Source organism: Hydra viridissima, unplaced genomic scaffold, assembly GCF_058129835.1.
Source record: "Hydra viridissima isolate aposymbiotic clone 2 unplaced genomic scaffold, HvirCarnegie_v1 scaffold_7, whole genome shotgun sequence".
In the NCBI taxonomy this organism is placed as follows: domain Eukaryota; kingdom Metazoa; phylum Cnidaria; class Hydrozoa; order Anthoathecata; family Hydridae; genus Hydra; species Hydra viridissima.
Window position 1 is genome coordinate 15528033 of NW_028324306.1, and position 25000 is coordinate 15553032.

Sequence of the window (25000 nt, forward strand, 5' to 3'; positions counted from 1 at the left end):
AAAAGATTTTAATTAACTACTTCACCTTCTTCAAATTTGAATAGTCCACATTGCAAATATCCTTTCATTTTTTCTGGTTTTTTGTTGTTAAACGCAGATCATTGTTTTAGTTCAAGAGCTATTTCTAGGGTATCCACGTGGTAATTCCAACAAAATCTTTGATAGAGCTTCCAGGGCAGAGGTTTTTCAGTCCACCATGAAAATGAATGGAATATAAAAATTGAATTAAACTTTTTTGCAATTAAATTCCGATATAAATCTACAACTTCTCATTCGTTAGAATGAAATTGAGAATTGGCAAAGTATACGAAATATTCCAAACTTAAACACGATCATCATTTTTAATACTTAAATTTTATGTGCGCTTTAAAAGAGCAGAACGAGTGTTGGCACTCACTTAGAAAATGGTCTCTAGAACAAACAGTGTTTTTGCCTTGCAAGTTAAAGATTTTGATTTTCAAATCCTTGATTCATTCCCTAGTTGCGTTGGTTTTAGTTTGAAGCTAATTTGATGCAAATGATTTTTCTTTCCTGGTGACGTCCTTCTTTTGTAACATTCAGTTGAATTCCTTTTATTTCTATTTGTTGTTTTAACTATTTAAAACTTGGTTTTATTGCTTGCTGCTCTTTATTGGACCAGTGCACTGATCTCTATAATAACTGGATAGCGCATCTCTAATATCAAAATTGACGCCAAAATCGCCATATTGGAAAGCCCCAGAACGCTGAAATCTGATATGTGCGATAAAGCGATAAAGCGATAAGCAGAAAAACAGAACTTAAAGCCTACGGGATTAAAATTTTTGGAGCTTTCCAATATGGCGATTTTGGCGTCAAAAAATAAGAAGTTTTGCTCGGAGTTGCGCTATCCAGTTATTATAGAGATCAGTGGACCAGTGATGCATGTAACTGATTTGAGGTGATGTCAATTGCAGTACGAGCTTTTTTTTTAAAGCTTGCTCAAATACAATACATCCAATGAGGTTTCACATTTTTTAGAACCAATGGTTTCAAATTCTCCTTTTCAATTTATTATACAGCCTACACGCATAACCACTCATTCTGAAACAGTGATTGATAATATTTTTTTAAATTTTTATTCTTCTGATATAATCTCAGGCTATCTTACCGCTTCAATATCTGACCATGTTGCTCAGTTTATAATAATGCCGCATTCCAGAACCCAAATTTCACCTGAGCCTATTTTTAGGAGGTGCTTTAAAAACTTTAAAAAAGCTGAATTTATCCACGATATTTCAAATGTTGAATGCGATGACATTATACAAGAAGAAAAATTATGTCAATTGTTCCATCAAAAAGTTATTCGAAACTTTTGATTTTTTTTTGAACAAACAAAAAATCAAAAAAATTAGTCATAACAAACCTTGCAAAAAATCAAAATATTTTGCCCCTTACAAAAAATCAAAAAAATTAGTCATAATAAACTTTGGTTTACGACATTCTCAAGTCAATAGCAATTAAAAATAAACTTCATAAAAAATATTTAAAATCAAAAGACTGTAGAAAGAAAAATTTACTTTTCATAAAGTTTAAACAATATTGTAATTGTATAAGCAACCTTATAAAGTTTAGCAAAAAGGAATATCACTTTTTTAGTCACAATATCAATAATATAAAAAACACCTGGAAAGGTATAAAAGAGTTGATAAATGTAAAGCCAAATAAAAGTTACTCCCCAACAAGCATACTGATCAACAACAAATGTGAAACTAATCCTAGAGCTGTCTTTAATCATTTTAACAATTCCTTTACTACGATTGCTTCAAAATTATCCAATGGAGTTCCAAATTCTAAATTCAACTTTCAAAAGCATCTGACCAATCCTAATAGCAACTCCTTTTATGTGCAACCAATAACTGAAGAGGAAACCCTCGACTATATAAATTCCACAATCATAGAAGGTAAGAGTGTTGGACCGAACAGCCTTCCAACAAAACTTCTTAAACTGGTGTCAAAAACTGTATACAAACCACTAAGTATTATCTTAAATAATTCATTTTACAAAGGAATGTTTCCTGATGTCTTCAAGCTGGCCCAAGTTGTTCCAGTCTACAAAAAAGGATCAACGGTTAACTGCACCAACTATCGTCCGATTTCTCTCTAATTTAAGCAAAATTTTTGAAGTTATGCATAATAAATTGTACGACTTCCTGAACCAAAATCAATGCTTATACAGTGGGTTGCATAAATATAGAGTCACTACTTTTTTTATGCGAAATATGTTTTTTTCAAAATAGTTTTTTAAAACCAACTAATTAATACGATTAAAAGCGTATTAAATGTGTTAATTGATTTTCTATCGAATGGTATATAACTCGAATCCGTTAGATTTACCAGTGTTGAGTAAATATCAATCCAATTAGAACGTACCTGTATTTCTAATCAGTCAGTTAAAACTTAACAACTTAAGTTGAAATATCTTAACGAAATGTTATCCGAACGGTCTAAAATTTGATGGTTGGTTTCTTTCGAATTATATAAACGTCTTGCAAAAATAAAATTGAGTTATCATTTTTATATCTTGAGTTATTCGCATTGGTAATTATTTGGTAAAGTAAAAAGACAAAAATGGGCAGAAAAGCAGCTGCAGACAACGTATGATGGCAAATTGTAGGTCTGCTAAAAGATAAAACAAAAAGCCAACGAGAAATAGCTCTAATTTGCAATGTTTCGCTTAAATGTGTACAAATAACGTTGAAAAACCACAAGCTACATGATGATGTCAAAGATTAACGAAGGCTTAGTAGACCTTTAAAGTTAACTTCAAGAGACCAAAGTTATCTTTATCGAAAGGTTAGACAAGAACCTAAAATTTCTTACCGCGAACTTGCTGAAGGGTTCACAAATACGTCTGATAACGTTAGAGTTAGTAGATGGACTGTACGAAGATGCCTAAATAAGAAAGGCTTAGATTGCTATGTCGCTGCTCGAAAACCACTTTTGCATGTCTCAGATCGCCAAAAAAAAGATTAAAGTGGTGTAGAGAAAGACTTCATTGGTCCTTAGAAGACTGGGCTAAAGTCATTTTCAGCGACGAATCCAATTTTGAGGTGATAAATCGCAGTTCAAGATTAATCATCGAGAAGCTGGTTGGTAAAAGTTCAAAGAGCGTTTATGTGTACCAAGGATACAAGGCGGAGGAGGATCAGTGGGAATAAATATGGGGATGCTTGTCTCATAAAGGAACAGGATTATACAAATATTATAACGGCAGAACTAACCAGTACAACTACAAAGAGACCCTCGAAAGTAAACTTTTACCAACAGCCAGAGCTTTTTGCGGAAAACGACAACAATGGATTTTTCAGCACAATGGCGCAATGGCTCACACTCCGATCTCGGTTAAAGAGTGACTTGATCGGAAAAACATTGCGGTTATGCCTTAGTCAGCTCGTCTCCAGATCTCAATTCCATCGAGAACATTTGCCCCTGGATAGACAAGAGATTGGTCAAAGAGAGCATAACCAGTGTTGTGCAATTACAGCAAGACTTGGAAAAGCTTTGGAAAGAATTTCCAAGAAAATTATGCATAAGGCTATTTGAACCTATGCCGTGTTCGTGCATGTGTGAAAATTCGTGGTGCGCATTTTTTTGTTTGTTTTTTTTTAACAGTTGCATATATTTCTCATAGAAAAAATCTTAAATTTTTTTTTTTTTTTTTGAGAAAATTTTATTTCTTATTTTGCTTATAATACCACCGTTAATAAAATTTAAAACGATTTAAATTATTAACTTTTTTGTTTGCTTTAATTTTTAAAAAAACATAAAAATCATATTAAAAATCAGCTGACTACGTTTATGCAACCCGCTGTATAAACACCAGTTTAGTTTCGTAAAAAGCATTCTACAGCTCATGTTCTTATCGAAATTACAGAAAGTATAAGAGTTGCTCTTGAAAATGGAAACTTTGGTTGTGGGGTTTTCATTGATTTACAAAAAGCTTTTGACACCGTAGGCCATGACATTCTCCTATCAAAGCTTAACTATTATGATGTACGCGGTATACCCTTGCAATGGTTTAAATCATACCTTTCCAATCGTTAACAGCTTGTTACTTTAAATGGCACCTTCTCAGACATTAAAAGCGTTTGCATTGGGTTTCCTCTGGGATCTACATTTGGCCCTCTTTTCTTTATATTTATATCAATGATCTTAATCTTTTTATAAAACATTCAAATACGTATCATTTTGCTGATGGTACTAATCTTCAATTAATGACAAACTCTCTCAAAAAACTAAATAAATATATTAATGAGGATATGGCCAGTCTTGTTCAATGGCTCCGAACAAACAAAATCTCATTGAATACTAAAAAAACAGAAATAGTAATTTTTAAGACGCAATAAACTAACTTTTCTAAAAAAACTGACAAGAATCTTCCAAAATACTTGAACTTTAGGATAAGTGGCCAAAAGCTGCCTTTTTCAAGTAACATAACTTATCTTAGTGTTGTGATGGATGAGAAACTTTCATTTAAAACACACGTAAATGACCTTACTCTCAAACTAAACCGTTCCAACGGCATGTTAGCAAAAATCTGATATTACATTAATTTTTAAACATTACTATCTATATATTACTCAATTTTTGGTTCACATTTACAATATACATGTCAAGTTTGGGGACAATCTAAAACCGTCTGTCTTTCTAAAATTGTTTCGCTTCAAAACAGAGCAATACGAATAATTAATTTCTGCGCAAGAAACTTCCCTACTGACATTCTGTATCTTACACCCAAAGTTCTTCGTTTCTATGATTTAATACAGTTTCTAAATTGTTCATTTGTCTGGGATCAACAACATGGTCTCTTTCCTTCCATATTTCGTAACTACTTTAACAGTAGGACAACGTGTGGGCATAACCTAAGATTAGTCACTTTTAAAAACTTAACCATCCCACAAAAACAGGCAACTAAAGATGGAGTAAATTCAACATTGATTTCCATGCTATCCATTTCTCAGGTCAACTGTTATTGATTGCTATTTTATTAACTAATTCTATTTGATCATTTTCTATAAAAGTTATATAAAACTGTTGATGATGACCGGAAAGTTAGTCATCACAAGTGATGGACTCACATTTATTAGATAAGTTAGTTAAGTCTTTCAGATAAGTCTCTCAGATAAATTTTAAGATAAGTGTCTCAGAAAAGTGTCTCAGATAAGTCTCTGAGATAAGTCTCTGAGATAACTCTCTCAGATATGTCTCATCACTACTGATGAAAATAAATTTGAAGCAATGAATAGAAAAAACAATGTTCTTGTAAAAGGAATAAAATTTGAAAAGTATAGCAATCGCATAGTCGTGGCAGGGTTTCATGTTGGCGGTGGGAGATTTGGCATTCAAGACTGCTTTAACTTTAATGGAGTTGTTTTCATTTATATCTATCCAGGTCGAAGACCAGCACATCTACATAAAGACGCTAAAAAACATCATGGTTCCATCAGCAGACATGCTAATTGATTAAATCAAATAGTGGCAGTTTCAATAAAACATATCAGTTAATCCTTTCTTGGAACACCCTTTTGTACACCCTAAAAACATATTTTATCCTTTGATCCAAAATATGTTCTTAAAGTCACTCCATCATTTCTACCTAAAAAATTACGCTTAACTTTATTCTTTACCTCTATAACTTTTTTGTCTATGTTTATGTACATTTTATAATTTCTTATTTGTGTATATGTGCATATACGGTGCATAGGAACATGCTCTAAGACCTTGAAACAGATCCCCAGAATTTTTTTTTTTGATTATTATTAGAAAACATTTCCTCACATATGTTAGGGGAGTGCTCAGGAATTTTGTTATTCAAGATAGGTAACTAAGAGGCATAGGGTATACTCAAATTTCTAGTATTTTGATACTGATATCGAATGAGGATGACATGCAAAAAATTAGGGTAATTGGAGCTAAACTAACTCCGGCCCGACCCCTAACTGCCTCCTTCCTTGTTTACGTCTTCTTAAATCGTAAAAAAAATTTTTTTTGGCGTAATTTGAAATCTGTCGATGAACTTTGATCTTGTTTAATATAAAACAAGCAAAAAATTGAAAAGTGTTTTTAGGAACCATACCCTGGGGGGGGGGGGGGGGACTCGGGGGATCGTTTCGAACACCACAAAATCATGCCCACGCCCCGTATTTAGATTTTCAGAAATGTTTGTGATTTATAAATTTTTTAAAAAAATTTTGAAAAAATATTTGTTTAACATTGAAATTTACAGACGGATATGTAATTTGCATTGCTTTCTATTTACATTTTTATTGAAATAAGAGCAAACCAAAGCAACCTTTAATTATTAGCAATTAGTAAAATCTAGCAGTTCCCAATTGTTAACAGTTGCATAATAACTCCTCACACGCGTTGATGTACGAACTAAAAGTATGTTTGTGGCCATTATATTGACATTTGATTGATATGATCGATATATCATGTCAATATTATCAAACCATATCAGAAGTTTTTATTTGAAGCATTTATTTAAAATGTCCATACATGCAAAAAAACATGCAAAAGTTTTGCATTTGCTGCTTCAGGAAATTCAAGGATTTAAGACCAATAAAAAATGCTGAAGCAACTTATATACAGCGGATAACCCTGACCTTCCTACCATGCTTTGCTCGAAATGTAGAAAAAAGCTTGCAGCTTGAATTGATCCTTATTTCACTATGCAGCCAGTTACGAAGGTATTATAACTACATTGATGTTTAAATTACTTTTGTTAAAATTTAGTTACATTATTTTAGTTATTATAGTTGCGATACACAAAATATTTTGACCTGAATACCAGAGTTATATTTTAACTCTTTTAAAAGTCTGTTTTATAAGTGTTACTTACAAATTTTTGTAAAGTTCTGCTTTGACTATGTGACTAGTTTATTTCTTATGTTTTTCTCTTGTCTTTCTTTATCTTATTTAGGTCATTGCGTATTATTAGTGAATTGCTATTTTAATGATCTGTGTTTCCGAATAAATTACGTAAATAAAACGTTTATATTTCGTGGCGTGCTCACTGGGTAGAAAGTTGGTACTATAGAGTAATTTATTTTCACTGAGGGGCGTTTGTATAATTTTAATTATTTACTTGATTAAAGAATTTTTCAAAAGTGCTATTACTTTTTCTCTATCGTCAACCGTTTTCTAGTTACACTTAAAGTTTTGACTTTAGGTTTCTGAGTTTTTATCTAAAACTTTACGCTTTTTTGTTTCAAATTGTTTTTTAGAAATTGAGATTTTAACCTTAACAGATTTTGGCAAATAGAAAGTTTGTAAAGTTTTGATAAAATAAATTCTGTTATGTTTGAGAATATTATGTTCGACTAAAACAGATATAATAAGATATAATAAGATATCACATTTATTTATCGCAGGTTCAAAAATCTGCATAGCATATCGAATGCCATGCACTAATGTAATCGCATTTACTCATATTGCATGTGGATTATCACTTAATGATCTTCAGTAAAATTTCGCCTTCTATAGCAAGGGTTCATTGTGATTATAACTCACCAATATTAAATCCATATGTATATGCAGAAAGTGTTTGTGAGGATTTTTTATCAGTCAACAGTGATAACCGTGAAATTGATCTATTTGCACCAAGAGTAAGTGAACAATCTCATTTTCCTATTCAAAGTGTGCTTAATGATCTGATAAGGGGCTTAAGGCTCACTTAGCCAGGAAATGAACTTTTAGCATCCAGACTTAAAGAGTCGAGCTGATTAGGTAATGAATATAAGACTGCTGTGTACCGAAAAAGGTATGCAGAATTTGCAAGTTATTTTAAAGCTAGTGAAAATTTATAATACAGCAAATATGTAACAGATTTATGTTCAGTTGTTACATGTTTGTTTACATATCTATTAACAAGCAGCTCAACTCAAAGCTTCAAAGCAGTTTTACTTCATAATGGAAATCTATTTCCATCAGTACCTTTAGCACACTCTGTGCTCTGTGCGAAAATGTTAGAGTTATTTGATAAAATCCTTATGTTAATCGGATAGCAGGGCAGAAGATGATTATTACCATAAAATTCAGTGACTGCTCTCCTATCTTAGCAGTTGTTACGTCTCTAAAACTTAAATCTTGATTTGTAGCCGTAAGTATGGTCGTTTTTGAGCTTTCTTCGACTATTATGCATATTTTGAGTTTATTTTCGAAAAACGTCTTTTATCAACTCTGAAATAAAAATTGTATTACAGTACAATCTACCAAATGTCAATTGGAAGCAACTACAAGTAGGTAAGTTTATTGTTATCAGGCGGAACGAAAAAATTTTTCTTCTCGTGGAACGAAAAAATTTTTTGTTATTACGCTTCTAAAGCTCTGAAGGCAAAGTTAAACGTGGAATCTTTATTACACAGCCAACTAAGGTGGTATTGAAATCAGTAAATCTTTAATTAAAAAGAAAGCATAGCGCACATTGCAATTGTTAATAACTTGATTTTAAAGTGAATGATACGGTGAACATTTGGTAAATTATTAAAAGCAGGTTTTATTTGGTCGGTGAGGTTTTCGATCAAACAATAAATAAAAACAATATAATGTTTTTAGACCATTCCTCATTTTGTAGTACCATGTTACTATGGCAATATGAATATAAAAAAAGTTATTACCTTGTGGATAAAAGATTCAAATCTCGTATTGTGAAAATGTAGATAATTTAAGTCATAATTATTGTGATTGCAAAAGTGAGGTTTTTTCTAAAACATTTTCCATTTTGTGGGTATTAAATGGATTTTCGGCAATTGCATGGTTATAGTCAGTACTATGAGATAGTTATCTTTTATTATGAGTTTTCTTAATGATTGGAAGACAGATAAATTTGGTGGGTGATTAGAATCGATATTAATATATAAAGGATTACCTCCTGGTTTTCTGAATTTTGAGTAACTTATAGATGATTTAAATCGTAATTCGTGAAGAATCCTTTACAGATTTTGCATTCAGATCTCACATAATATGACTATCATTCCAACTTTAAGTTTGAAACAAATTTGAGGATAGGAATACGAAATAACATTCGTATAAATGGCAAACAGTAATTTCATCATTTATTAACTGAACTATATAAAGATTTTAAATGGTTAAAAGATCAATTTTTAACTATCTTATTCCATTACTGATGATTCTTTATCTTTGTTATAACGTGTTGTGCAAAAAGAATGGCATAATTTTATTTTTTTAGTTATCTTTCAAAGTTTTTGTGCTACTGGTCAAACTTTTCAAAAATAAGATTTACTTTTTTTTCTCTACAAAGACTTATTTTTTGATTTCAATAAATATATCTAACAATAAATAATACGAAAATATGCCAATACTTTTGCACAATACATTACAACAAAGATAAAGAATTGTCAGTAATGGAATAAAATAGTTACAAATTGATCTTTTAACCATTTAAAGTTTATTTATTGGTATTATATTCAACTTTTATGAATGGTAACTATGTTGTTATAAACATTTAGTTAAAACATGTGGTCCTGTAAACTATTGTTTTATAAATTGGTCTTTAAGAATTAGGCATGTATAAACTATAGTACTATGTGACCCTTGATGAACACCTCCTAGGTATAGCTAGATAATGAACAAAGCCCTACCATAAACCTTATTTTTAAAAACTTATTCGTTAATATATATGTATATATATACACAACTAATAACCAGTTTAACTTTTACAATTTGAAGCTACTTTGCTGAGTCATTTAATGTCTACTCATACAAATAACCTAACTTGCACTCTCCAAATTTTTCATTTTTAGCACGAGCAAAAAAATTACTTGATCAAATAGTTTGGTGCAGTTTCAAGAAGTGGAATAACTAAGTTGCTTTTGATTCTTGTAATTTCTTGGGTTTACTCTTTTAACATGGCTGAAGTCCATTAAAACTACAGAAAAACTTCTGTTAGTAAATTACAAGTTTGAAAACGACTATGTATGTATGTATGTATGTATGTATGTATGTATGTATGTATGTATGTATGTATGTATGTATGTATGTATGTATGTATGTATGTATGTATGTATGTATGTATGTATGCATGCATGTATGCATATATAGGTATTTACACACCAAATACGAGACTTAGGATAATTTCAAGATTCACTTGTATTCTGCAATTATTTGTGATTTTCGTTTTATTGCGTAACATAAGATTAGTTAAAAGAGAAGCATCTCACGTCTAATGTAATAAACTACAAACTTTTCTGAAAATATTAGACACATAAAATTGTATATAAAAAAACTCAAACACTCAGAATGAAGTAAAGTAAGCGACAACAAAAAATATTGACTAAAGCCAAGAGCTCTAGTTTTTGTATTTTTAAAAAGATAATTGGTAAATCCATTAGAAAACTTCCACGAGTTTATTTTTTAAACTCTTGAAAACAATAAAAAAACATATCCAGGGCATTCAAATTAGAGGCGTTTAGAATTCAACCATACAACAATAAACATTTTAAAAATATGTTTAAAATTAGAGTGTAGGGATGAAATTATCCGTAAGGTTGTATATATGCATTGAAAAAAAATCTTCGTGTAACGACGTCATTATAAACAAATCTAAAAGCGAGTAAAAAATTATTACAGAAAAATGAACAAAAGATTTGTAAAATAAAGAAAAAGGAAAAAATGAACATGCATCATTTTACCTCAAATAAATTTTTAAACATACTTGTATTCACGTTCTGGCCGATTTCGAAATTTTGACAGGGTGATCGGTTTCGCTTAACTCTTGGATTTTATTTACCATCGCTAAAACAAGTTTATCCTCTTTTTCATCATCAAGCCGAGGAAGACGTGCAGAGTTAATTGAACCTTTTTCTGTTATATCTTTTAACTTAAAAAAAAAAAAATGCATTTATAAAAAATTAAAACATTAGAAAAAAACCTTTTTTTTTTTCTTCAAAAATTCTTCGGCTTTATTTGTTTTTTATTTGCCCCCGGTTTTCATTTCTATCTTTTACTAGCAAGGAAAAAATTTTTTGAAGTCATAATCAAAACTATTGATTATTTAAAAAAAAAATAATCAATTTATTTGAAAATTTAACCGAACAGCATTCATTTAGTAATTCTATTAACTTAATACAAGAACAACTTAAATAACATTTAACTTACAGTTTTTTGTAACATAACAGCCTGGTTAAGGATTGTTTTCAAAGCGTCGGAACTCTCTTTCGTCCTTGGGTCACCATCGCCAAACTAACGGTTGTTTTTTTTATTAAAAAAAAAAAAAAATGAAACTGAAAACCTAATTTTTTAAAAACTCATCAAAAATAAACAAATCTTTCACATAAAAGCTCATGAAAAATTAACAAAATTTCCACACAAAAAATTACATGGTTTTGATAGATTGAGAATGTCATCTTTTCACTGCTCAATGCTGATTTGTATTCTCCTAGAGCGGTTAAAGCTCTTGCAACAAGATGATGGCTCGTTGCAGTATGAATACTTTTAGGTCCATGATACTTCATCTGAAGATTGCAAGAACGTTCTAGAAACTTACAACCTACAGAGAATTCTCTTTGGTTGTGAAGCATTAAACCAATATTTGTCTAAAAATTACAAAAGCAAATTAGTAAATAATCTCTTCCCCAATTTGAATAATTGTTGGAAGATATCTCATGTAAATTATTCATACATCAAATGCAGCCATATCTGGATGGTCATCACCGAACGCAAGTAAAGTCAAATATCTTGAACGATACATTAACTTTAAAGACGCACCGGCAAGTCCAGCATGATAGCAATAAAGTGCCAAATGAACCTTTTAAATAAGTGCAAAAATTCATAAGTACTGAATATGTAGTTTAAAAAGTCAAAAATAATAGTAGTTTTACTGATACTTAAAAAAAAAGTAAATTTAAAACCTCTCAAATGTTAACCCTTAAATGCATGATTTTTTTAAAAACATCAGAAAAATTCATACATGTACTTTGATGTCTATTCGTTTAAAAAATAATTTAAGGGTTAAATTTATGAATTTTAAGCTTTTTAACTTGATCATCAACCTTAGGAACTAATTGAATGCTACAACTTATAAACAGTTACTTTTCCTACAATTATTTATAATTTCTTAACTGGTTACATTATAATTTTAATTCCTTCAACAATTGTTTTTCCTAAAAAACCTGATATCATTATAAAAACATTTAGGATTTTATCATCAATAAAAGTTTTGATTATTTCGATCTTGTTTAACTGAAGACTTTTTATGCAATATAGAAGAATATAGAAGCAAATATAGAAGTAAATATGAAAAATGTTGAGAAAAAAGAATCATAAAATGAAGTTTAATAGTCATACATAAGCAACTAAAGTTTCAGGATGATCAATTCCAAATATTCTTTCTGCAACTATTACAGCTTTTTTTTGGAATGAAACTGCTTGAGGGGCATCATCTGCAAGGTAATGTATTCTGGCAATGGCACGGTAGCAAACTACAATATCCTCATGCAGTGGTCCATATACTTGATTAAACATATTCAATGCTTCTATCATCAACTCATGTGCTTCGCCAAAAAACCCTACAATTTTAAGATGTAAAAATATTTGAAACATACAATGATTTCAAAAAAAATAGGCAAGATATGATTTTTTTTTTGTTAAAGATTACTTACCAAAAACAAAAATTAAAGATTTGACTTAATATTTTTTTAAAAAGTAGTTCTAAAAGTAAATCTTGCATCTGAGTGTACTAGTACTAAAACATACAACAATCATACTTTAAAATCTTATTGTATGCTATTACACAATAAATATAACCAAACAACAACACATCAGCTTCATTGTGCAAAAAAACTAATTAAAAATTAAAAGGTACTAAATTTAATTGTGTTCAACTGATGTTTTTACCATGCACTTGATAAAACTAACATAATTATAAAATAATGAACTATTAAATAAAACACATGTCAGATTTTTTTATACTAAGAGTTCTATCTCGCCTTCTAAAATATCTGAATTCAAGTTCGGTTTGCTGTTGAGCTTTCAGCACCCTAGATTATTTTTTTGCTCGTATATAGATGTTGGAGTTATGCTTGTGTAAACACCATATTCCAAAAGGCTTCACCCCCTAATGTTTTTTTTAATTCACCTCCGAACTTGTTATTGACATATTAGTTATATATCATTAACAAGTTTAGTAGTTATTGACAAAAAAACTAATTCTATTAGCTTATTATACTAATGAAATACTTTTACAGTTGCGCCAAAAAAGAAAATGTATTAAAAACGGTTACATTGTGTTTTGAAAAAAGTATTAACAATCTTAATGTGACCAATTTTTTTGAAACCACATTATTATACACACATAAATGAAAAAACTATAACCTGCTTGAAGTCTTGCTTGAGCAGTTTCAAAAATAACACATGCATCTGTAGCTTTGGGAGTGGCATATTTAACAACAGGAAACAAGTTAATAATATCATCTACATAAAATGTTGGGTTTTTTTTTGAGTTAAAATCATATTCACGCAGCAATATCTGAACTCCAGTCTTTTTGCAAAATTCTCTCAGAAAACTTAACTTTTGTAGGTGAAACTTTGTAACAAATTGATCCATATTCGAACTATAGTTTAATATTTTTAAAAATAAATTAAGTCTAGAACAGACAGTATAAATATAACTGGAAGCATCAACACTTAAAATTTTTAGACAGATTCTTTCTAAAGTCTTCTTCAAGAAAGTATTTTATGTTCTATGAGTAGTTTAGTAAATGAAAAATGTTTCATTTACTTATATCTTTAAAGATTCTTGAAATTTTAAAGATACAAATAGATGAAACCAAATAAAAACCAAGAAAAAAAAAGAAGTTATCACAAAACTTGTAAAATTTTATAAATTAAAATTACAAAGACAATAAAAAGACAATTAAAACTTGAAAAAATGTTTTAAATATTTCAGTTGCAAATTACCATTCTAATTTAAATCCAAAATGCTTATCCATGTAGTTAATAATAGAATTCCACAGTATTGCAGGCGATAATGAAATCCAAACAACTAGAAAATATAAAGATAATATACAATAAAAAATAAAAAAAACTGCACAATATAAAACAAACAATAGTTTGAAAATTGTTATACCCACCTTTACTATAAGACGGAAGATGAGGTGATTTCTGTTGGCGTTTTTTATTTTTCTTTTTTTTTTGATTCTTAAAAAAAATTCAACAGGTTTTAAGGCAAAAGCAAAAAAATATATATTATCTTCACAAGAAAAATATTTAAAAATACACAAACAGTATAAAATATGAATTACATCTTCGGAAGGCACTTGTGGTTGAGGAGATGGAAAAGAACTCTAAACACAATTTAAACAAAATCATGTAATAACATATTGTAAATCTAATCTAATTCTATTATTATAATAATTATATATTTATTATAATAATTATATTATTATAATAATATAATAATTGTTAAAACAAACTCATTTACAGGTTATCACACAATTAGACTTTAAAAATAGCTTTTTGATTTAACTAAAAAGTTACTGCCAATTATTTTAAAAGATCAAAATTTCAAATAATGATTTTTAAAAATAAAAAAATTAAAATTGTTTCCAGTATTAAAATTTTAAAAAATGTATAAAAGTTATTCATAGTTTTTATAGTTATATGAGAATTGAAATTCTCATATAACTGAAAATGAAAAAAATTTCTTAACTTGTACTTACTAAGAAACAGTTTAAGAAGTGGCTCACAGCAGCTGACAAGCTTTTTTGATTAGCTGAAAAAATTTTATATGACATTAAGACCATAGTGCTAAAAACATATTGACAGTAAATAAGTATAGCAGCTATTTTACAAAAACTAATACCCCTCCATTTTAACTACAAATATCATATCTATATTAAAAGACTGTCTAAAACCAAAAATCAAAACAAAATAAAACAAAAAAAACCCTACCACTTTGAATACATTCTTTAAAATGGTTTTTTGCACTTCTGATAATCATCTCTTTGACAACAATTTTCTATTTAGGATTTAAAGAGAAAAGAAGAGATATGGAAAAAAAGTTTTGCTATTTCATATTATTTTTAATTTATTGGACTAAAAGCTTACAAACACATGTGCAGAAGTTTCTTTTTCAGAAACCATGCTTGCTATTTTTCCAAGATAACGCATGTTAATTCCACGAGAATGTAAAATGTCAGTTAATGCAACTCCATCAATTGGTGATGAATTTAATGTTGTAAAATCTTCTACCATTTTAGAAATAACAGTTGAAGACATAAATAAACCAATATCTTCTATTAATGCTTTATCAAGCTTATCAACTTCTTCCTGAAATTTACAAAAAAATTCATAAACTTATAGAAAAATTTGGGAAATTGTAATTGTTTTAAAGAAAAAAAAGTGTAGTAAGAAAAAGTTAACATTATTTTAGTCACTTAATGGTAAATAAATATTTGATAGTAGAGATTGTAAAAAAAAATAGTTTATTACGAGTGACTCACTTCAGATTCACTTAACTTGACTTCTTTTACATATGCGTCTGGATTAAAACGAATATCAAACTCTAAAGAAAAAAAAACAACTTAGAGTCAGTAAAAGTCGGTCTCACACACACAGTAGCAGGCAAAAGATTTTAAACAAAAAAAATCCTGATATCTATTTTCTTGCTTTTGAAAATTTTAGGTATCAAAACACAAAGTTAAAACATAAAAAATCTCATAAAACATCTTATTTTAAAAAACGTTAAAATGAGCCAGAAATAAAAATAAAAAATAAAAAAAGGATATAAATAGCCTTTAATTATTTAAATCAGTTGAATCGAAAAATTATTTTTCATTAAAATGGTGAAAAAAAATGTAAAACCAAATAAATATAAAATATTTAAAAGTTTTAAGAAGATCATTATTTATTTTTAATTTTTTCTTTTTTTTGTTTTTACAAGAAAGAAAAAGGGATTGAACTCTGCAGTGAAAGATTCATTAATTTGAGCAATTAAGTGAGTGTCGAAAAAGAAAATTTAATGTGTAAAAACCTACAATAATTTATTTGTGAAGAAATTTAGAGAAACTGCGCCATTGAAAACAAAAATGGAGAGAGATGACAGAAAACACAATCTTTCTGAGGGTAAGGAAGGGTGTTAAAACCCTAAATGCAAAAACAGCATAAATACAACAACATGAAATGAAGTGTAACAGCCATTAATTGATAACTTCATACTCATACTTTATTTGGAAAAAAATCTGCAAAAAAATCATTGATTTGTCAATCAGTTTGAATTAGTGAAAGCATTTTTTTTTTAGAATTAGTCAGATGTGCTTTAGAACAGCAAATCAAAATTTATGATACTCAAATCAGAAGGTATGATATATGTTTGATCCCTATCAGGTCAAAGATTTAATCACAAATCTTAACTGCCAAATGATTGAAATTAGATTGTGAGAGGTTTCAGTCAAGGTTAGACCAGCCCAATTTATATTATATAGAAGGAAGACATGATTGATCAAGTCGTCTAAAGAAACATAGTCAAGAGCATAATACCCCATGAAAGACAAAAAAACACAGAAAATATGGATATTAAAACAGTATGATCCCAAAAATGTCTAAAATAACAAAACTATTTTTAACATTAAAGATACTTTAAGTTTAGGAAGAGTGATCATTACCAAGTTCAAACCTGATCAAACATATGTGGACTAAGAATACTTTTGCTTTAAAAATAAAAGGTAAACTTCATTAACTATATATTACAAAGTATTATATAAAAAGTTTTACTAAAGTAAAGTATTATCAATAATAAAAAAATAAAAATATTAACTATATGCATAAACCATAAGAAGTTATGAAAATACCTCTTGGGTTTAATGACCCAACTGCCTTTGCTGCTGCTTCTATAGCTACTATATCTAAATAAATTAATATGGAATTTTTCTTTTTTTTATATATAAAAAAAAAAAAAAAATTCAACAATTGAAGAATTTTCTATCCTAAAAGAGTTTTTTCTTGTTAAAATATTAAATTTTTTTGCTTTTTAATTACATGACAAATATTTCACCTGATAAATCTTCCTCTTCTTTTAGTTTTTCAGCCTCAGCCTGTTTACTTTCTTCATCAGATTCACTTTTATGTGAAGTGCCATTTTCAACAATGCCATTTTCAACAATGCCATTTGTTTTGGAAGCATCAGCCTTAAAAATCAATATAAATTCTTCAGAAATTCATCTGATATAAGGAAAAGACAAAAATTATCAAACACAATTTTAATTCTATTTCAATATTTAATACTCAATCTTCTTTGTTTTAAATTAAAAATTGTTCAAATCTAATGCAACAATTTTCAGAGAAAAAGTGAACTTACATTTTTATCTAAATCCTCTTTCACCATTTTCTCTTTATTTAAATCATCAGCCACTTTTTTATCTATTTTCAATTTTTCATCATGCAGCTTGTGGACAGCAATAACTTTGACAAATGACACATACTTTGATCTCAAATATGAAATTATAAAACTCAGTTTCATAAAAATAATCTCATCAACTTCATGCTTGCAACAACAAACATTTTTAATTCCTAAAAACTATTTATAAAAATCTAGTAAAATATAAAGTGTTACCCAATAAAAGCTTCCACAACAGGAGGTCTTATTGAAACAAGCTGGTGTGCATGACTCTTCGGGTAAGTAAATTTATTTTTATCATTGTGTATTTGGTCAGGAAAAGCTTCTCCATCTATTAAACTTCTTGTTACATTTCCAACTAAATAAAACATAAAAATTTAAAATCATCCTTTTTTTAATATTGAGAAAATGCTTTTACTTGTGTTTTTTTTTTTTGTTTTTTTTTTTAAAATTTTCTGCACTAAATCATAATTAAGCATGCTCTTAACACCTTCAAGAAAGTTTATATCAGGAGGGAATGTTCGAAATAAGTCAAGAATGTAATATCTGCCATCAGCTCCAATAATTCCCTAAAAAATAAGTAAAATATTGTAAATAAAAGCATGAGAAAAAAATCAATTTATCAGAAACTCTATTTTGTATTTTTAAAAATAATTTTCCTATTTCATTTTTTATTTATTCTTTTTTTTTTTTTTTTTGAAATGTGAATTTTTCAAAAGTCACATTTTTTATGTTAAGCATTTCTGTTTTTCACATAAAAAAATTGTAAGTACATATAAATGAATATCATATACACCCAGAGGTGGGCACTTCCAATAAAAGTTCTGATATTTCACTAGTATCAGACTAAGGAAAAAATATCGGACTAATATACATATATAAGACATCAGACTGATAATATAAGATATCCAATATTCTGACAACTATCGGACTAAAAAAATAACTGACTTTGACTATCTAACCAGCCAAATTCTGTATTTCCATCTTCCTAATATCTATATATGAAATAAATTTTTTTTTTTGAAAAAGTTTACATTAAAACTGTGACAACAACATTTGGGTGTATGTATTTGTTCCACAGCATTATGCCATATTCTCTTTGCGTCTTTTTCAGTTTTTACTTTGCAACAATCGAATTATGGAGGTTTTCAAATTAAGAAGATTTAATATATATTTGATATCACTGTATAATACGCATAAGAAAAGTCAACTTTCTACAATTCAAAAATCTCTCGAATTTGAACTTTTATTTTTGCCCATAAAATTTGAATTAGAGAGATTGTATGATATATACATGTAAGTGTTAATAAATCATTAATTACTTGAAAAATAATCATTGATGGGTTTTATACTTTTTTTAAAAATGGGACAAACCTAGAATATTTAGGACAAAAAAATGGGACAATCAATAAATACAAAAAATTGGAATCTCCTAGCAAAAATGAAACATAATGTCTGCCTGTGTCTGTGCTAATAGTATACCGAGGTTTTAATTGAACTGCTGTAATTGAATTGCACAGAAGCAATCATATAAAGTGGTGCTGCTACATAGTTTCCTTGTGAAAATGGCTTTTAAGAAAGAACTTTTCTATATATAATTTGAGTGGTTTTTTTTATGACAGTTATTTGAGGGTCTTTTTTATGAACTTTGAGAAGTATAAATTGTTCTAGAAAATTATATAGGGGAGAGAAGAGAAGATGTAGAACTGAAATGTTATATTCGCTGAAAGAAAGCTACAGATACCAGTATTCTGTAAATCAGTAAATGTAATTGAAATAACTTTTGTCTGTTCCTGACGTGGTAATTTTTTTTTTATAATCTATTTAACATTCTATTCTAAAATGTTACATTAATTAATGTTATCATTTTATTAGATTTAAATTTCTGTAAATAGTTACAGCTAGATACCATAGCAAGTTGAATTGGACAAGTATTTGACATTTAGTCAAGTCGTTTACCTAGTGCTATGAGCCTCTATAATATGTTAATTAATTAACACTATCATTTTATTAAATTTAAATATCTGTTAAAAGTTATAGTTAGATATCATATTAAGTTGAAATGGACAAATATTTAACATTTAAGTCAAGTCAGCTACCTAGTGCTTTGTGCCACAGTAATATATCAAGCCGGCCTGATGGTGAAATGAGAGCAAGAGAAGTGATGAAGAGGAGATGATAATACTACATACCTCCAGCCAGAAAGATGGCCAGTTTTCCTATGATAGCACTGTAAAGCCACAAACTTCCAGCTAGAGAGACAGCCAGCTTACAACAGGCAACATAGTCAGCCTGTCCACCATATCACCACCACAAATCTGTGAGTATATTAGATCTTACTTTGCCCCAACCCAAAAAAATATGGCTCTGAAGTGCTTAGGAAATTTGGGCACCAAGGTTTGTAACAAGGAGATCAAGTACTCTGCAACCTCATTCAGTAACCTCAAGGCCCACTACAAAGCCCAACACCATCTGGAGGCTCCTGATTTCATAGCTGCTCTAAGTGCTGGCTCTAACAGTGGCAGACGATCATCTGGAACCAGATGGTTTTGTAATTATATCTTAATAATTTAATCAATCAGCGTTTTGTTTCTGAATCTGCATGGATCCCTATAAATTTTATCTCCTGTAGTATTTTATATCCAGATCCATAAGCTTTTGAATTCTTTATCCTTCCTTACATTTTATGACAAAATAGTAAAACATAAGTCTTATGAGAAAAATTCAACCAGAAAAGGGCCTGTAGGCTATACTATACCTTCATCATCAAAGACCTTGTGCCAGCTCATGTTACAGACTCTCCTGCCATGAGGGACTTCCTGAAATTCTTGAATCCAAGCTTCAAGGTTCCCTCCAGAAGGAAGCTGTCCATGGACATTGCCCAGCTGGGAGACAAGGCCAAAGCTACCCTCACCAGCAGCTTAGACAAAGTCAACCATGTGGCCATCACTGCAGACAGCTGGTTCACATATAACTGAAGCTTTCTTGGCATGACTGTTCACTAGCGTGATTGCAAAACCCTCAAGAGAGAAAAACCTGTCCTAAGCATAAAGGAGATTCTTGTTCAGCAGACAGGTGATTATCTAGCCAAGGCTATGATGGATCTGCTCCTTGAGTTTACCCTCTCCAGCAAGACATAACAGCAAAAAATGGTGTGAACTACGTTGCTGTCTTCAAGATCAGGCTTTCTGGTGCTTTGGAGGATAAGCAGGTAGGTTGGTAGGTTTACCCTAACTGTTGTATTTGTCTTCTTATTTAGTATAAAATGATAGTTTAACAAGAAAAAGATAAGTAGTTAAACTATTTTACTTAAAGTTAGAGAATATGTTTAAAGTTACATGAATTTATCTGAACATGATTTTTATATTTCTTTCTATTTTGCTGAATTTTTGCTAAATAGTAAAATATATTTTTAATTGCTGAGGTACCAAACCTGTATTAAATTTATTTTTTATATCACAATTTTTCTAGGATTCCAATCCTGAGACTGACAATTAGGAAGACGAGATAGGAGACCTGCCTGGAGCTGCCCACTCACCACTGCTGTGGTGCCCACACAGTCAACTTAATGGCAACAGTAGATGTTAGCAAGGTGACTTTCTACTCATTAGTTTAGGCAGTGTTTCATAAACTGGACTAATGTATTCCCAAACTGAGTTAGGTTTGGCTAAACTAAGGTAGGATAGATTAGGCTAAGGGAGTTATATTTAGGATAGGATAAAAAAACCTAGTCATACCTACCTATTGTTTTAAATGAATAATTAGGTAAAATTTATAATTTGTTAGTAACTTTTAAAAACATTTGTTGAGAGCTTTTAATTACACTTTTTAACATGTTAACACACCATTTTAAATTCAAAAATATTATTAATGATTATTATAAACCAGTTATAAAGGTTTTGATGGAGTGTCATTACATAAAACCCAGCAGTCTCTCTGGTTTACAGGGCAGTATATATGGTATGAAGACTACTTAAGAAGAAAGTAACCATAAGAAAAAATTATGAAATAACAATGATACCTTGCATTCAAACGATGAACAGAGCTCTACATCATCTCCCTTTTCATTTACTACTCTATAAATTAAGTAATGAAAAAAGTTACAATGAATAAAATATTTGATAACTATTCATGTAAATGTTAAACAGAAATATAATCCAAAGGAACTTACTTGTGAGGCCGAATTCTTAGAGATAAACCTGCTATTTTTAGCTTAAAAAAAAAAAAAGGAAAAAAAATAAAGGTTGGTTTTACAAACAAATAAATCATGTTATATTAAAGTATTTTAAAAATTTGTATGGATAAAAAAAGTATAAAAAAAAAAAAAAAAAAAAAAGAGTTTGTAAAATTAACTTCTTTAATTTATAGAGATAAAAACTGAACAATTAAAAAACTTTATAGAAATTTGAAAACTTTACAGAACCCATCATAAAAGGTTAAAACTTATATAATAAACTTACTTTTTCTATAATAATAATAATAAACTTACTTTTTCTAGGAACTTAGCTTCAGTAGATATAGTTTTCCCACCATCAACACTTCCATAAACAACTGAGTTTTCTTGTTCTCGCTGAAGGATTCCTGGAATAATTGATTGAGCAATTATGCGGTATCCACGGTAGTCAACAACTACAGTGCCCAAGGTATATAATCCATCTAGATCAAGTTTGTTGTACATTTCAATACCCTTTAGATCAAGTGAAGCAGCAGCATAAGCAGCAGCATCCCCTCCATACTTTTGATAATGATCACGAGAGTCACATGCAAAACTGAAGAATATATTGTTCCAGATATACATACGCATCCTGAAATAAAATACACACAGATAAGATAAAAAAAAAAACATATAAAAACTTTTTATTTTTAATTGCTATATCATCAAATCTAATTATCATTGAATTTAGAAATTTATAAAAACAGTTTAACTGCAGTATAGAATAAGAACTTATTATAATTATATATTTATAAACTTTTAACCATTAATCAAGGAAATACAGATAAAAAATTATTTTATTTAGCAATATTTTTTTTTAGAAACAAAAACTCTTTTTATGTACTTAATATCAGAACATTTTGTTCAGGTTACTTTCTTAATTTTTTTTAGTAAAAAGTTAAATTTTTAAGTTTTAGTTAAATATCAAGAAGTTATTCAAGAATAATAGTTTCAAATGAGAAAACTAACTTTTCTTCTTCTCCAGGGTTTATAGCCATAACATTTCCATCAACCACCGCAACAGCACCTCTTGATGCAGCAGCTACAAAATCACTTGTTATCTAAAACATAATTATAATTACTTAGTAAATAAAATTTAGACATGCTTTATTAAAACTTTGCACAAATAATTTCTTAATACATTTCTGCTTTTATAATTTAATTCAAAAAAAGCATAAGTCTAACCTTATACAAAGCTCTATCTCTTAAAATTCTTTGGTGTAGAGTCTTTTTTGGGAGTTCTTTAGCTGATTGTAGTTCTTCATTCCAGTCTCTTAGTTGCCCGGGAATTTGCTCCTCATACCCAATACGATTGGTCACAGCTGAAATGTCAAATATCAAAGAAATTTTCAACATAGAAGGAAATAAACATATCACTATGCAAAGAAAAATTTGAGTCATGATATTCTATAAAGAGTTTAGCAACATGCAATTTGTTAACTAAAAGAGATTTTTTTCCTTTTCAATTCTTTTAATAAAAAAAAAAAAGTGTTTAGTCAAATGATGACATTTCTAGGTAAGAAATACAGAAAATGATTAAAATACTGTTTATACATGCTTAATAACTTATTAACCACAATTTGAATCATAGTATTAGAAATCAAAAGATAATAGTTCATATAAAATAATAACAAACTTGTTTTTATATTCACTTTTTAAAACCAGTTTTTATCTACAAAGCTTGTGACGCATTGAACTTAACAAAAATACTCACAATCTTCAGCTCTGAATGGATCTTGATAATGAGCAAACTGTGGTGACACCCAAGGATAAACTAAAAAATTATACCAAAACCTTTTCTAATTAAATCTTACTTATAGTAAAAATTAAAAACCTTTTTTTTTAACTGACTGAAACTTTTTGAGTGGAGGAAGAGAGAAAAAAAAAAAGGAAAAATGACAGTGCAAAAATGACAGTGACTGAACTACCCAGCAACAAATATAAAAAGAAAAAAACCTTGATGAGGAGAAGCAACAAGCTCCAATGGATTTTTCTTTATGCTAAAAGTTTTTTCAAAAAATTTATATTTTAGAAACAAACCAATGTTAAACAAATATATATATATATATATATATATATATATATATATATATATATATATATATATATATATATATATATATATATATATATATATATATATATATATATAAACAGTTTTTCATTTAATTTACGATTTGTTAATGATTTTTTTTTTAACATAAATTTTTTAAGTTTTAAATTTGTATTTAAAAAGCGAACCTTGTCCTTTGAATAACAGCAAAATTTTTTTTAAACAATGGACTCAACTAAAAAAAATAAAAAAATAAAAAAAATAAGAAAAATAAAAGCAAATTTAAAATGTTTAAAAATAGAAAAAAACAGAAAACAAATAAAATAAAAAGCAAATGAAATGCATAACAAATACAAAGAAAAAAAATATATATTTTGTTTCTGAAAGACTTATTGAAATAAACTTCACCAATGACATTTTTTTAGTCTGTTGAGAACAGTCTTCTATAAAGACTAAATTAAAGACTTTTCTCTGCTGATAAAATTGTTATAAACTAAAATATAGTAAAATTTTGAAAAATGTTAAAATATTACAAGCATGAGCAAACCAGCTAGCGTCTGAGATCTTGGTGTTTCATTACTTGGTTTAGGGTCAAAAACCAATTTTGTTGACCTTTAATAAAAACAGAACCTTATACAGCTAAAAAGTAACAAATATTTGGAAGCAATCACCACCTATAATTACACTAAAACTTTTCAACCATATTTAACATTACATTTAATATGGTCAATAAATTCATTTTTTAAAAAGCTCTAAATTTCTAGAACTATTTATTATCAACTGCCACATTTTATAAAGGAATTTACTTGTTTACATAAAAACCACTTGATGAAGATGTGATGTAATGAGTATATTCAATATCTTCCAGTAATGTTACTTCGAGGTACAATAAATCACCTAAATTGAAATACTTTATTAACAAAAAACTACACGCAAATGTTTAGTAAAATCTTAAGTTAATCTATGGGTAGAACACATGAATAAATTATTCATACCACACAAGTCAATGAATCATTCTACAGATATTTATAAATGGAATATGGAAAAGAGATGAACAGATGAAAAATAGAGAATTTTCTTTAAAAAAGTTAAAACACTAAAAAAGTTTTAAAAATCTTTATTTAAAAAAAAGTCTTACAAACCATTAATGAACCTATGTGTCTCAAATAAATTCTATGATTATCATCACCATTGGATTAAGAATGGATTTAAAGCTCTCTCTCTTTTGTATTTCAAAAAAGAGCATTTTTGCTCTGTAATTGAAAGATATCTCACTCATTTTGTTAATAAAAAATTCTAAGTTACCTACCTGCAAGCTTACGATAGCCTGGAGGAGGGTTCCAAGAGGAATAACGTAGAT

The 25000-nt window shown here is 28.8% G+C and overlaps 1 protein-coding gene and 1 long non-coding RNA gene across 3 annotated transcripts in view; one reads left to right on the top strand and one right to left on the bottom strand.

Annotated features, from left to right (window-relative positions):
• Window positions 1-3480: 3480 nt before the first annotated feature.
• LOC149886339 (uncharacterized) lies at window positions 3481-7074 on the top strand. The gene is made up of 3 exons (XR_016453824.1): window positions 3481-3600; window positions 6561-6710; window positions 6944-7074. It is a non-coding gene; the product is annotated as an uncharacterized LOC149886339 (long non-coding RNA).
• A 3039-nt stretch (window positions 7075-10113) lies between these two features.
• LOC145184017 (clustered mitochondria protein homolog) overlaps window positions 10114-25000 on the bottom strand; it is an 18137-nt gene continuing 3250 nt past the window's right edge. Inside the window, exons 4-33 of one of the 2 annotated variants that reach the window (XM_090093751.1) lie at window positions 24950-25000; window positions 24447-24537; window positions 24174-24252; window positions 23829-23875; window positions 23544-23587; window positions 23302-23361; window positions 22773-22909; window positions 22557-22648; window positions 21864-22179; window positions 21546-21586; window positions 21396-21450; window positions 17865-17943; window positions 17591-17732; window positions 17336-17465; window positions 17033-17165; window positions 16830-16883; window positions 15483-15544; window positions 15088-15309; window positions 14932-14998; window positions 14700-14752; window positions 14283-14324; window positions 14112-14178; window positions 13939-14023; window positions 13354-13592; window positions 12328-12548; window positions 11663-11788; window positions 11361-11576; window positions 11140-11223; window positions 10697-10861; window positions 10114-10584 (exon numbers count right to left, since the gene is read on the bottom strand). The exon at window positions 24950-25000 is cut by the window's right edge and continues 19 nt beyond it. In XM_090093751.1, coding sequence (XP_089949877.1) covers window positions 10703-10861; window positions 11140-11223; window positions 11361-11576; window positions 11663-11788; window positions 12328-12548; window positions 13354-13592; window positions 13939-14023; window positions 14112-14178; window positions 14283-14324; window positions 14700-14752; window positions 14932-14998; window positions 15088-15309; window positions 15483-15544; window positions 16830-16883; window positions 17033-17165; window positions 17336-17465; window positions 17591-17732; window positions 17865-17943; window positions 21396-21450; window positions 21546-21586; window positions 21864-22179; window positions 22557-22648; window positions 22773-22909; window positions 23302-23361; window positions 23544-23587; window positions 23829-23875; window positions 24174-24252; window positions 24447-24537; window positions 24950-25000 — 3194 coding nt within the window. In that variant the 3' untranslated portion in view covers window positions 10114-10584; window positions 10697-10702. Of the gene's footprint in view, window positions 10585-10673; window positions 10862-11139; window positions 11224-11360; window positions 11577-11662; window positions 11789-12327; window positions 12549-13353; window positions 13593-13938; window positions 14024-14111; window positions 14179-14282; window positions 14325-14699; window positions 14753-14931; window positions 14999-15087; window positions 15310-15482; window positions 15545-16829; window positions 16884-17032; window positions 17166-17335; window positions 17466-17590; window positions 17733-17864; window positions 17944-21395; window positions 21451-21545; window positions 21587-21863; window positions 22180-22556; window positions 22649-22772; window positions 22910-23301; window positions 23362-23543; window positions 23588-23828; window positions 23876-24173; window positions 24253-24446; window positions 24538-24949 lie in introns of both variants that reach the window. The other variant, XM_090093750.1, reaches the window with a different exon arrangement.